Source organism: Gossypium raimondii, chromosome 4 (genome assembly GCF_025698545.1).
Source record: "Gossypium raimondii isolate GPD5lz chromosome 4, ASM2569854v1, whole genome shotgun sequence".
Classification (NCBI taxonomy): domain Eukaryota; kingdom Viridiplantae; phylum Streptophyta; class Magnoliopsida; order Malvales; family Malvaceae; genus Gossypium; species Gossypium raimondii.
The window spans coordinates 42,530,253-42,543,703 of record NC_068568.1 but is presented as its reverse complement, the minus strand read 5'-3'; the positions used below and the strand labels follow the sequence as shown (position 1 = coordinate 42,543,703).

At 33.3% G+C, this 13,451-nt stretch overlaps 1 protein-coding gene across 2 annotated transcripts; it reads left to right on the top strand.

The window, feature by feature from the left end:
- Nucleotides 1-4,575: 4,575 nt before the first annotated feature.
- On the top strand, nt 4,576-11,386 carry LOC105779704 (ABC transporter B family member 15). Of its 2 annotated transcripts, XM_052629653.1 has the most exons (8): nt 4,576-4,672; nt 4,895-5,366; nt 6,534-6,588; nt 6,690-6,868; nt 6,951-7,408; nt 7,552-8,092; nt 8,561-9,472; nt 9,668-11,386. In XM_052629653.1, the coding sequence occupies exons 2-8, from the start codon at nt 5,142-5,144 to the stop codon at nt 11,045-11,047; spliced, it is 3,750 nt and encodes a 1,249-aa protein (XP_052485613.1). In that variant the 5' UTR covers nt 4,576-4,672; nt 4,895-5,141; the 3' UTR covers nt 11,048-11,386. The 2 variants fall into 2 exon arrangements, with proteins under 2 accessions (XP_052485613.1, XP_052485612.1); XM_052629652.1 differs by having other exon boundaries at nt 4,642-5,366.
- The last annotated feature ends 2,065 nt before the right edge of the window (nt 11,387-13,451 follow it).

Genomic DNA, 13,451 nt, shown 5'->3' with positions numbered 1-13,451 from the left:
GCCCTAGATCGATTGAATTTTGGAATCAGTTAAATTTCTCATGGGTACTGAATCAGAGTATAAATAATATGTGGGGATGGCTTACTTGGGTTTTTGATCAAGGTAATGAAGAGCAGCTTCAACTTTTCTATTGTAGCCTATGGTTCATTTGGTTCAGCAGAAATCAGCTCGTAATGAAAGAAGAATCATGTCAGGACCCGAAATCGTAAGGGAAATCAGAGTCTATATTACAAAACTTGTAGCAACAAAAGAAAGAAAACTTACTCTCCATTCTTCTGACAATCTTCAATAAATACACAAAAGGGGAAGGATCTTAATTCATTTTGACGCAGCTTACGATTGTTTGGATTTCAATTCGACTTCGGGACTAATAGTATGGAACGAGAAAAGAGAGATTCTTGCAACACAAGCAGTTATTCACTCCAACGTTGCAGATCCATTCACAGTAGAGGCATATGCAGGATTACAGGCAATAAAACTAGGGATTAGACTGGGAGTCAATAAATTAATAGTTATAGGAGATTCCAAAACTGTTATCAAGAAATGCCAAAGCTACTTCACGAATAAATCAGTCATTGGAGCAATAATCACAGATATCCAAAGCCTAATAAACAGATTCCAGGAGATTGAGTTTACTTTCGTCCCTAAAGCAAAGAATATTTATGCCCATACTATAGCAAATAAGGCTCTTAGAAGAAGGGAAAGCTTTTACCTAGAGAAGGGAGCCCCAGAAATGGTTCGGAGAGCATTAGGAAATCTCTGGCCAAATCCTCCGGATTGAAGAAACTGAAGAGTTTTCATCAAAAGATAGCAGAGACAAAGCATTAAATTGGAAACCTGCTATCATTATGACTAGACGATAGATTTGAAAAGACGAAAATTAGTGGTGTCCAGCTATCTAGATTTGACTGGTATAGGATTAGTTTTATTTTCAAATTTAGTTTATTTTAGTCAAGATGGGCTAGTTTAAGCCCATTTTGCTTTCTGTTTCCATTCCTTCTTGTAGTGGCTCTTAGCCCAATTTTCCTATTTTTTTTCTTAGTACATGAAATAAATCCAGTCAAATTATTCAAAAAAAAACTATTAAAACAAATATTTACATGATCAACTATTATCACATATCTTAATTTAGCATGTCACATCAATAATGTCACCAATTAAGATGTCGATGACGTTGAATAAAATTATTGACCGTTAATTGACTAACTATTTTTATTAATTCGGTTTTATCTGAAATTTTTACAATATTAAGATGAGATTGAAACAAAAAAATGTTACGAAATGAAGTGGAAAAAACTCTAAAACATTGAGGGTGAATTTTGCAATTATAATAATTTAAAAATAACAAAAGACATTTACACTAAATTAATAAAACACATTTAATGATATTAAAAAATTTGTTGATGAAATTCAACTTTGTTTGAAATAAGGCTTCACACAATATAACTAACTTTTAAAAAATTTAAAAAATCATTATATTATATTACTTCATCATCAATTAAATTTATCTTTTCATCTTTTTTCAGTGTTATTGTCATTCAAATAAGATTTGTTGTTTCTTCTTTGAAAAACTATTACTTTAATGCTTAATTCTTTTTAGAAACTTCTAACTAGTTAATACTAACAATTTCCTATTTTTACCAATAATTTTTCTAAGATTAATAATGGCAAAACCTAAACCACCCGATAGATTTCGAACCAATTCGCTACGAATGGTGGAGGGTTTTATTTTTTGAAAAGTGAATGTAGGGTGAGGTGGATTATTATTATTATTATTATTATTATTATTATTATTATTATTATTTTATATAGTGGATATGAGAATCTATCCAATTCACTTGAATGGTGGATATTTTATTTTTGAAAAGTGAATGTAGGGTAGGGTGGATTCTTTTTATTTTTATTTTTGTATTATGGGTATAGAGTGATTATGATAATTGTTTGTTCTCATCCATTATATTAAATTACAATTTTATCCTTTTATATAGAAATTAAAAGGGTAAAAATATTATAATATGTTATTAAAAACCATATATCTTGTTATTAAATTTTTTGAAGAATTATGTTGAAATATTTACTCGCCTTTAAAAATTAAAAATTAAAAATTAAAAAATATAATATATAATACTTTCATTTATCATTTATTGTAATTTATTGTAATAATTATATTAGATAATTATTTTCGTTGCAAAATATATTTCAAATATATATCATTATATTTGAATTGGTAATAATTATATTTATATGTGATTTTAATATTTGAAATATAATTTATATTCAAATTAAATTTTACAAAAAAATTATATTATTTGCCTAAAAGTATTTTAAATTCATATTTTATATATAAAATATTAATAATGAATTGCAATATTTTTTATAAGTTAAGTTGATACATTTCATATATTATAATCTTAACAATTTTGAATATCATTTAAATGCATATTTTTTTTCTATTTTACATCTTTTTTAAAATAGTCATTTTAACTTTTCAAAACCACTTTTTATTAGTAATATTAAATACTTCAATTTTAAACTAAACTTTGTTGGTCACTCTTGGTTGGTCAAAGCTTATGTTAGATCAATTTGATCAAGCAAAAGCTTATGATTACCATTGTTATTGCTTTTGGTGTTGGGTGGAAATCTCGTAAAACGCTTGTTATCCTCCACAGATACAATTAATGGTGTTCACAATACGGTAAATTTGAATTAATCGATCTAATTAGGTTAATCGATTGATGGTCGAATTTAATCCGGTTGGAAGTCGATTAATAATTTTTTGAAATTTTAATTATCGATTAATTTGGTTCGAAACTGAGTAATTAATCAAATTAATTAAAATAAATAATATATATTATTTAAAGTTATTTCTAATGTCTTATTTGTTGTTTTTACCTCTATTTAAAGTTTTTAAACTATTAAACAAAGAAAATGAACATTTAGCAATGTATTTTTTATGTTTTATATTTGTTTTAATCAAAAGATAAAAACATACAAATTTCGGTTAATTCAATTAACCGACCGAATTAATCGAAATATTTCAATTTAGTTAATGTATTTTCAAAAGTCTCGATTCGATTAACAATTAAAAATTTTTATATTTCAAATAATTAAATTAATAATAATTCGATTCGAGTAATAATAGAATCCACCGTTTGAAATATCCCTAAATACAATGGCATGCAACTCTTTCAACTCTCTGCAATGTCGGCACAAGGGTCTCCACGCCTCAACTGCAACAAATGTCATCCCTATTCAACTTCCTGCCACCGATTTGGTCCTCTAAGTGTTACGAGGAAAGAGGTTTTAGATTATGGTTTCGATGCTACCATATGGGATTCGGATCGCTGCGGATTTGGATATCCGCCATTAATAATTCTCTTAAACTTTGATTATAATTTAAATATACAATTTATAAAAATTTAATAAAAATAATATCTAAAATTAAATATGATAAATTGCACCTAAGATCATTAAAATCAGTACATTTACATCTTGATCACTCAATTTTAAAAGATTACAAAATGATTATTGAATTTATTCGAAAGGTTGCAAAATGTCATCAGTGACATCTTATTCTCATATGTTTTGGAATTTTTCCGCCTTGTTTTTTAAATAATTTTTAATTTTTTAAATAAATTTTATAATTTTCTATAAATTTTAAATAAATTTTATTCTTTTTGCATTTTAACAATTTTTTGAATTCTCAAAATAATTTTAATAATTTTCTATTATTTTCTTAAATTTTAAATAGATTTTAGCATTTTTTAAAATTTTTTAAATAATTGCTTGCATGACATGCATGTAGAGGTATCCATGGGCCAGGCGGCCTGGCCCGGCCCGATGGCCCGCCTGAAATATGGGAGGGTTCGGGTAAAAATATAGGCCCGAAATATGGGTTTGGGCAAAAAAACTAGACCGGTTTAGAAAACGGGCCGGGCCTCGTGCACCACTTTTTTGCCCGGACCGGCCCGAATATAATAAATATATATTTTTTTAATTTTATTAATTTTAAAATACTTTTTTATTATTTTTTATTTTTAAAATAAATTTTTGGTGTATATTAAAAAAATGGGCCGGGCCGGACCTGACTCAGGCTTAGGAATTTTTTCTCGGGCTAGGACTGGATAAAATTTCAGGCTCATATTTTCAGCCGGGCCAAGCCCGAGCCTAGGACACGGGCCGAAATTTTTTTTCTGAGCTAGACCCAACACATGGATACCTCTACATGCATATAGACTGTTACGTGAATTTCACGTTAGTATAGTTTAGTATATGTTAACTTTTTTATCCATTTAAGGATGTTTTGACAAAAAAAAATAGTTGACAGATTAAAATTAAATAAATGATTAAAATAATTTTTTTCATAAAATTAGAGGGTCAAATAAATTATTATACTACTATTTAAAATTGATTAAATGATATTCTTTTTAAAAATAGGATTGTGGTTAAATGGTTGACAGCTATCTTCCACCGAGTTTTTAACATTATTATTTTCTCCCCATAAATGCAGCACCCCTTTTCAAGTTTTATACTACTAATAGTTTTCCTTTTCACATTTACTGGTCAATTCTCCATATTCTGTGTAGTGTTTAGTTTCCCTTTGTTTTAATGATGGCCACGAGCCACTGATCTGAAGTAGGCGAGGGCGAGCAGGGGGAGAGGCGAACAGAGGGTAGGGCTTTTTTGTTTCATTTGCTTTAACTAACTTGGGCTGGGCTAGCTTAGAGTTTTTAAAAGTGGGCTTTTTTGGTCCGATCCAAGTTAATCTGGTCCAATTATGTAAAAATCGGTGGACGGTTTGCTGTTTCAACATCCATGGTCTATTTACTTTCTTTTTTTACTATTTTAGTAACCATATAAATATACCCCTTTTTTTTATTATTTTTCCTTTCAGTGGTTTACTCTTCACTACCAACTCAAAGCCACACAACGCGAAGAATAGCTATATATACAAGACATTTCTCATGTTTCTTTCTTAATACTTGGCCAAAAGCATCACCCTGTCACTTGTTTCTCTTCTCACTTGTCTTAAAAGACAACTAGTTTTGGAGGCAAGCAAAGGCACGAAACACCCGGTACTATCCTAAGTGGTTTAGAGATTCTTTGGGTGCTGTTTTTATTTTCTTCTCAAAAGAAAAAAAATGGGTAATGAGAAGGAGAAACTGAAGAAGATGAACGGATCCATAAGGTCAATTTTCATGCATGCGGATGATGTAGATATGTGGTTGATGACTCTTGGCTTCATCGGAGCCGTTGGTGATGGTTTTTCTACACCTCTTGTATTGCTTGTTACTAGCAAGTTGATGAACAATCTTGGTGGTTCTTCAGCTTTCACTGCAGACATGTTCATTCATAACATCAACAAGGTCTTTCTTCGTTTTTTTTCCAAAACATACATGCAAAACAGTAAAAAGAAGGGCGTAGCCAGGCATGGGCCCCAACCCCCCTCAAAATTTTAAGACGATTCTTATTGTTTAGGCTATTTAAGATAAACAAGGGTAAAACTGCAACATTAAATTATTCTTATATCATCTAAAATTAGATTTCGTCCCTCACAATTATAATTTATATTTTACCCCTTTTCAATTTAATTCTAATAAAATTTCATTTTCATAACACTTTTAATATATATCACTTATTACTTTTTTAGTTTTATTTTTTTACATTTTTATTAATCAAATTAATATATATTTACTTTTGTTATTTTGTTAGTAATATTTTTATTCAAAATAATAAACTTAAATTATGCTTATTCTTAATATAAATTGAAGATTCCTTATTTCACTTCTTCTAAATTAATATCATTTCATGTTTTTATATCATAATATTGAATAATTTTATTATAATTTCCTAAATGTTGAGACTTCAATAGTTATAAAAAAATTTAGATAGTAACGAGAAGCATAATTTATAATATTTGAAAATCGAAAAAATTTATTCTAAGATTTTATGTAATATTAGTAATTGAAATACTATATAATATTTAAATATGGTGCTTTTCAGGGAAGCAGCCTTGGCCCCTAGATAATTGGTATAATGCTATTTTAGTTCCTTGCATTTATAAAATATTAAATTGAAGCCTTTTTAAAGCAATTTCTTTTTATCTTTGGCCCCCAAACTATTACAACTTTATTTGGACCTCCTAACAATAAATTTCTAGCTTCGTCCTTAGTGCTTTCTATAAAATGAGCTAGAACATATTTAAAACGAGCTACAGAACATATGTAGATAGTGAAAGATTTTTTTAATTAATATAGTTGGGATGATGTCAAAAATTTTAATTAAAAATAAAAGAGATTTTAAATTAAAAATAAATCTAAAATTTTTAATATATATATATATATATTAAACTTGAGCCATCAAATTAGGCAAATAATATAACATAAAAACTTAGTTTTGATTTAAATTTAGATATAATGGATAATGTGTATATATAATAGTTGTACAATTGTTTTTAATTCCGCCCTCCGTAAACAAAATATTTGACTTCGCCTATGTTTCTATCTAACATGATTTGGTTTTATGGGTGACAGAATTCAATGGCTTTATTGTATTTGGCTTGCTGGTCTTGGGTTGCTTGTTTTCTAGGTAAGTTTAAATTCATAGCATTCAATGGCTTGAAGGAATGGTTAATGGAGGCATAGTTAATGATTTTTTTTTATATGTGCTTTTCTTTTGTCATTTTTCAGAAGGATTTTGTTGGTCAAGAACAGGCGAGAGACAAGCGACAAGAATGAGAGCCGGGTATTTGAAAGCTATCTTAAGACAAGATGTGGGATACTTTGATTTGCACGTTACAAGCACAGCTGAAGTTATCACCAGTGTTTCAAATGATAGTCTAGTAATCCAAGATGTTCTCAGTGAAAAGGTTCCTTTTTGCAAATCGGATGTAATCTCTTGACTAAAAACGAGTAATTTAATTACTACTAATGGGTGATCATGTCATGCAGGTGCCAAATTTTCTGATGAATGTTGCAATATTTGTTGGGTGTTACATGGTAGCATTCATAATGCTATGGAGACTAGCAATAGTGGGGTTTCCTTTTGCTGTTGTTTTGGTGATTCCTGGCTTAATGTATGGAAGAGGGTTGATAGGAATAGCTAGAAAGATAAGTGAGGAATACAATAAGGCTGGAACTATAGCAGAACAGGCAATATCTTCTATAAGAACAGTTTATTCCTTTGTTGGTGAGAGTAAAACCATTGCAGAATTCTCAGCAGCTTTACAAGTGTCCGTGAAGTTGGGATTAAGACAAGGCTTGGCTAAAGGTCTTGCAATTGGAAGCAATGGGGTTGTTTTTGCCACTTGGTCTTTCATGTCGTATTATGGCAGTAGGATGGTTATGTACCATAACGCTCCAGGAGGGACTGTTTTCATTGTTGCTGCCGCCATTGCCAAGGGGGGCCTGTAATTTCCTTCAAACTTTTCCACATTGAATGAGTACATGTATCTATATGTATATTTGCTTTATATGTATATATATATATATATATAACAAAAGAAATAAAAATTTCAAACACGTAATTTTTTTGGTTTTTGGTGATGATCAGATCATTAGGAGCCAGTCTATCAAACCTCAAGTATTTCTCTGAAGCATGTGCAGCTGGGGAACGGATTATGGAAGTGATGAAAAGAGTCCCCAATATTGATTCTGACAATTTGGAAGGAGAAATTTTGGAAAAAGTTACAGGAGCAGTTGAATTTAGGCATGTTGACTTTGCATATCCATCAAGGCCTGACACCATGGTTTTCAAAGATTTATGCCTCAACATTCCAGCTGGAAAGACTGTGGCTTTAGTGGGTGGTAGTGGCTCAGGGAAATCCACAGTCATAGCACTACTACAAAGGTTTTATGACCCACTTGGGGGAGAGATACTGCTTGACGGAATTTCCATAGATAAGCTGCAGGTCAAGTGGTTAAGATCACAAATGGGTTTGGTGAGTCAAGAGCCAGCACTTTTTGCTACAACCATTAAGGAGAACATACTTTTTGGCAAGGAAGATGCTAGCATGGACGAGGTTATTGATGCGGCCAAAGCCTCAAATGCCCACAATTTCATATCCCAATTGCCTCAAGGTTATGAAACTCAGGTTAGCCCTTTTAACATCCACAAAAACACAAAATTATAGTGAAAAGGTGCAATTTCTTCCCAAGTAATCATATAGGCAAGTGTCTAATCAGGTCATTGTTTCTTGACCTGAGTTTTATCATCTTATATATATAACCATATTCTTCATTTTCATTTTAGTTAATAGTAAATTGGTTCCCTAACAATTCCTTTTAACACCCACTCCTTCAAAATGAGCACCCATGTTACTTTATTCTTTAAAATATAATTTGCCAATGAATTCTTTGCATTTGTTGCAGACCATACTTCAGGAACATGATAAACATTTCTCATTTATGTATCTTTGTTTACATACTTCATATTACTTTTGAGAAACTAGTTGAAGCTGAGGATTACATTCATTAAAGAAATAAACAGATTTTCGTTGGTGATCAAATCTTTAAATCCTTGTTATGAATGAATCTGAAAAAGTAAAATATCTTTTCAACAGGTTGGTGAAAGAGGGGTTCAAATGTCTGGTGGACAAAAGCAAAGGATTGCTATAGCAAGAGCAATAATAAAAGCACCTCGAATCCTTCTTCTAGATGAAGCAACAAGTGCACTAGACTCAGAATCCGAACAAGTTGTGCAACAAGCAATAGACCAAGCTGCCGTTGGCCGCAGCTCCATAATAATCGCCCACCGCCTTTCCACCATTCGCAATGCTGACCTCATAGCAGTTGTTCAAAAGGGCCAGGTTATTGAAATAGGATCGCATGATCAGTTGATGGAAAATGATATCGGTCACTATGCTTCATTAGTCCACCTTCAGCAAATAGAGAAAGAAAAGACTCTTGATGAAGCTAACTCAAATTTATCTACCTGTGCATCATCTTCAATATCAAATATAGACATTTACAGCACAAGTAGTCATAGACTTTCTTTTGTTAGTCGGTCCAGTTCCGCCAATTCATTTACTCGGAACCATACTTTATTGGCTGGAGAGTCCATAGTGGAAGAGAAAAAATTGCCAGTGCCATCTTTTAGAAGATTGTTGGCATTGAACTTACCAGAATGGAGACAAGCAATAATGGGGTGTTTAAGTGCTATCCTATTTGGTGCAGTTCAACCTGTTTATGCATTCTCACTAGGATCTACGGTATCAGTGTATTTTCTAACTGATCACAATGAGATCAAGGAGAAGACTAAGATCTATGCCTTATGCTTTCTCGGGTTATCGGTGTTTACATTGCTGATTAATGTTGGTCAGCATTATAATTTCGCATACATGGGAGAGTACTTGACAAAGAGGATTCGAGAGAGGATGCTTTCAAAGATACTCACATTTGAAATAGGCTGGTTCGATCAAGATGAGAATTCAAGTGGTGCTGTCTGCTCTAGACTTGCCAAGGATGCTAATGCGGTATATATTTTCTTAACCTGCATCATATACTCTTGTATATCCAATAAATCTTTTGAGTGTCAAAAATTGGCATTTTTATATCTGCTAATCATTGAGTAGGTTGAGGTTTCCAACTAGTGTAAACATTTTATGATTATATACCTATAATTTAAGCCAAACCATATTTTGGTTCTAATTGTTATCTTCTTCTGGCAGTTGAGATCCTTGGTAGGTGACAGGATGGCATTGATTGTGCAAACAATGTCAGCAGTAACTATAGCTTGCACCATGGGCATGGTCATAGCTTGGCGGCTTGCAATTGTTATGATTGCGGTTCAACCCATCATCATCATTTGTTTCTACACCAAACGCGTCTTGCTTAAAAGCATGTCACAGAAGGCTATTAAAGCCCAAGGTGAAAGCAGCAAGCTGGCTGCTGAGGCAGTTTCCAACCTCCGAACCATCACCGCCTTCTCGTCCCAAGACAGAATCTTGAAAATGCTGGAACGGGCTCAAGAAGGTCCTCGAAGAGAGAGCATCCGTCAATCGTGGTTTGCTGGTATTGGACTCGGCACGTCTCAAAGCCTAACAACTTGCACTTGGGCCTTAAACTTTTGGTATGGTGGTAAACTCATCTCTCAAGGCTACATCACTGCAAAAGCTTTGTTTGAGACCTTCATGATCTTGGTAAGCACCGGCCGGGTGATAGCCGATGCTGGAAGCATGACTTCTGACCTTGTTAAGGGCTTAGAAGCAATTGGATCAGTCTTTGCTATATTGGACCGATTCACAACGATTGAGCCTGAAGATTCTAACGGACATAACCCCGAAAAGATAACAGGCCATGTAGAACTTCATGACATAGACTTTGCATACCCGGCTCGACCCAACATTATGATCTTCAGAGCCTTTTCCCTCAACATAGATGCAGGTAAATCAACTGCACTGGTTGGACAAAGTGGGTCGGGTAAATCAACAATCATTGGATTAATCGAGAGATTTTACGATCCACTTGATGGTGTAGTGGAAATTGATGGTAGAGATATAAGGTCATACCAGCTTAGGTCACTAAGGAAACATATAGCAGTAGTTAGCCAAGAGCCTACATTATTTGCAGGCACCATAAGAGAAAACATTGCATATGGAGCATCTGATACGATGGATGAATCACAGATCATAGAGGCTGCCATGGCAGCCAATGCTCATGAATTTATTTCAGGGTTAAAAGATGGTTACAATACATGGTGTGGTGATAGGGGAATGCAGCTCTCTGGGGGGCAAAAGCAGCGCATTGCAATAGCAAGGGCCATATTGAAAAACCCTGCAATTTTGCTCTTAGATGAGGCCACCAATGCACTTGACAGTCAATCAGAGAAAGCAGTACAAGATGCACTTGAAAGGGTTATGATTGGGAGAACTAGTGTGGTAGTGGCTCACAGGCTAAGAACCATTCAAAACTGTGACCAAATTGCTGTGTTGCATAAAGGGAAGATAGTGGAGAAAGGGACCCATCAATCTTTGTTGGCTAAAGGTCCCACTGGAGCTTACTTCTCATTGGTTAGCCTCCAAAGAAGACCCTTGTTGGCACATAATTAAATTAACCTTGCATAAAATAAATTATGAAAAGTTACGAATGTGAAAAGACTTGAATATGAAGAGTTAATAATGCGAAGAGACTTGAAGATGAAAAGTTACACACATGCATGAATAGTCACAACTCCTATAGTATTTAAGTTATGTAAATGAATAGTCACAACTCCTAGCATTTAGTGATATAGATGAATAGTCACTTACAACTCCTATATAAAGAGTTGTATGTGATGAAGAATTAATTGTGTGTGAGTGAAAGAAAAAGTTTATTAGAAAGAATTTGTTTCTTCCATACAAAATTTATTTCTCTTCTCCAATATATTCTTTATCACTTTCTTTGTTTTATTTCTCCAAATATTAATCAACCTTCTACAAATTTGTATCAGAGTCTTGTTCGATCAAAATGAACAATTCTATTCCTCTTTCTTCCGTTCCCCAATTAACCAAAAAAATTATGGCAAATGGAGTATCCAAATGAAGGCTCTTCTTGGATCTCTAGAAGTTTGGGAGATTATTGAAAAATGTTATAATGAAGTCGAGGCTGAAGAAGAGGAATGATTAATACAAGTTCAAAAAGAGAGTATAAGAAAATCAAGGAAGAAAAATCAGCAAGCCTTATTTTGGATATATCAAAGAGTTCAATCATATGAAGCAGCTTAGGAAAAAATAGCTTGTGCCACCACAGCAAAACAAGCATGGGAGTTTTTACAAAATTCATTCAAAGGAGATGAAAAGGTGAAAAGAGTTCGGTTGCAAACTCTTCGAGGAGAGTTTGAAAGATTGCAAAAAGTAGAGTCGGAATTAGTTTCTGATTACTGTTCACGGGTTTTGTCCATAGTCAACCAATTAAAAAAATGATGAAACTATGGATGATATTCGTGGTGTTGAGAAAATCCTCCGTTCTTTGGATTCCAGATTTGACTACATTGTGGTAGCCATTGAAGAATCAAAGGACTTGAGTACCATGACTATTGATGAACTCACAGGTTCATTGCAAGCCCATAAAGAAAGATTAAACAAGAAGAAGAAGGAAGTAGAACTAGATCAAGCACTCCAGTCAAAGTTGTCTCTAAATGAGAAGAAGTGAGATTTTAAAAATCAAAGAGGGAGAGATTGTGGTCGTGGAAGAGGAAGAAATTTTAGAGGAAGAGGCTCAAATGCTCGTGAAAGAGGTGAAGATGCAAGCATGGAGAATAGATGGAAAGAAGCCAACCAAAGTCAGAATTTTAAAGGATCACAAAGAGGACGTGGACGTGGAAATCAAAGAGGAAGAGGTCGTGGCTATTTTGAATGTTATCATTGTCGCAAACCTGGTCATTTGGCAAGTGAATGCTGGTACAAGAAAGAAGAGAAAAATAAAGCTAATATAGTACAAAATAATCAAGAGCAAAAGCAAAAAACTTTGTTGCTCGTGTCTCATGGTGGAGAGATTGATGATGTCTGGTACATAGACAGTGGTGCTAGCAAGCATATGACAGGTAACAAAAATTTATTTTCGAAGTTCTTTGAATTTGATTGTGGAGAAATAAAAGTAGGAGATGGCAAAACTTACAAAGTTAGCGGTGTTGGTGAGTTGGAGTTCAAAACAAAGCAAGAAAGGGTAGAGAAAATGTCTGAAGTTTATTTTGTTCCTGATCTTAAAAATAATCTGCTTAGCGTTGGGCATCTTTTTGAAGAAGGGGTATGATATTCATTTCCGTGACATGGCTTGCTATTTGTCAAGGAAAAATTAGGTTGTTGCTAGAGTTGGAGTAGCATCAAATAATCTTTTCTCTCTCACCCTTCAAAATCAGAATATGTCTTGCTTTATTGATGCTCATAAAGGAGTTTCAAAGTTATGGCATGATAGATATGGACATTTGAACTATGGAAATTTGGAGATGCTTTCAAGGAAGATGATGGTCAGAGGTTTACCAAAAATCGATCGGCTTGATGATATTTGGGAAGCATGTCAGCTTGGAAAGCAACACAAAATTGCTTTTCCTTCTAAATCCTCGTGGAAAACAAGAAGACCATTGCAACTTATTCACTCGGATCTTTGTGGTCCTATGACAGTTTCATCTTTGGGAGGTAATCGTTACTTTATCTCTTTCATTGATGATTACTCAAGAAAGTTATGGGTATATTGTGTCAAAGAAAAATCAAAGGCTTTTCAGAGATTCAAATATTTCAAGGCAAAAGTGGAGAAATTTATTGGGCTGAAAATTAACACCTTGCGGACAGATCATGGAGGTGAATATTTTTCAAAAGAATTTGAGAAATATTACCGAGATAGTGGCATCCGGCATGAAATGACAATCCGCCATACACCTCAGCAAAATGGTGTATGTGAAAGAAAGAATAGAACAATTATGGAAATGGCTAGATGTCTTCTTAAGAAGAAAAGGTTATCAAGAAGATTCTGGGCTGA

Bases quoted from the DNA above. Each gene is read 5' to 3' on its own strand.
- LOC105779704 (XM_052629653.1), top strand. From the start codon at position 5,142: ATGGGTAATGAGAAGGAGAAACTGAAGAAGATGAACGGATCCATAAGG. The intron at 5,367-6,533 runs GTCTTTCTTCGT...TATGGGTGACAG, and splicing joins TCATTCATAACATCAACAAG to AATTCAATGGCTTTATTGTA. The intron at 6,589-6,689 runs GTAAGTTTAAAT...GTCATTTTTCAG, and splicing joins TTGGGTTGCTTGTTTTCTAG to AAGGATTTTGTTGGTCAAGA.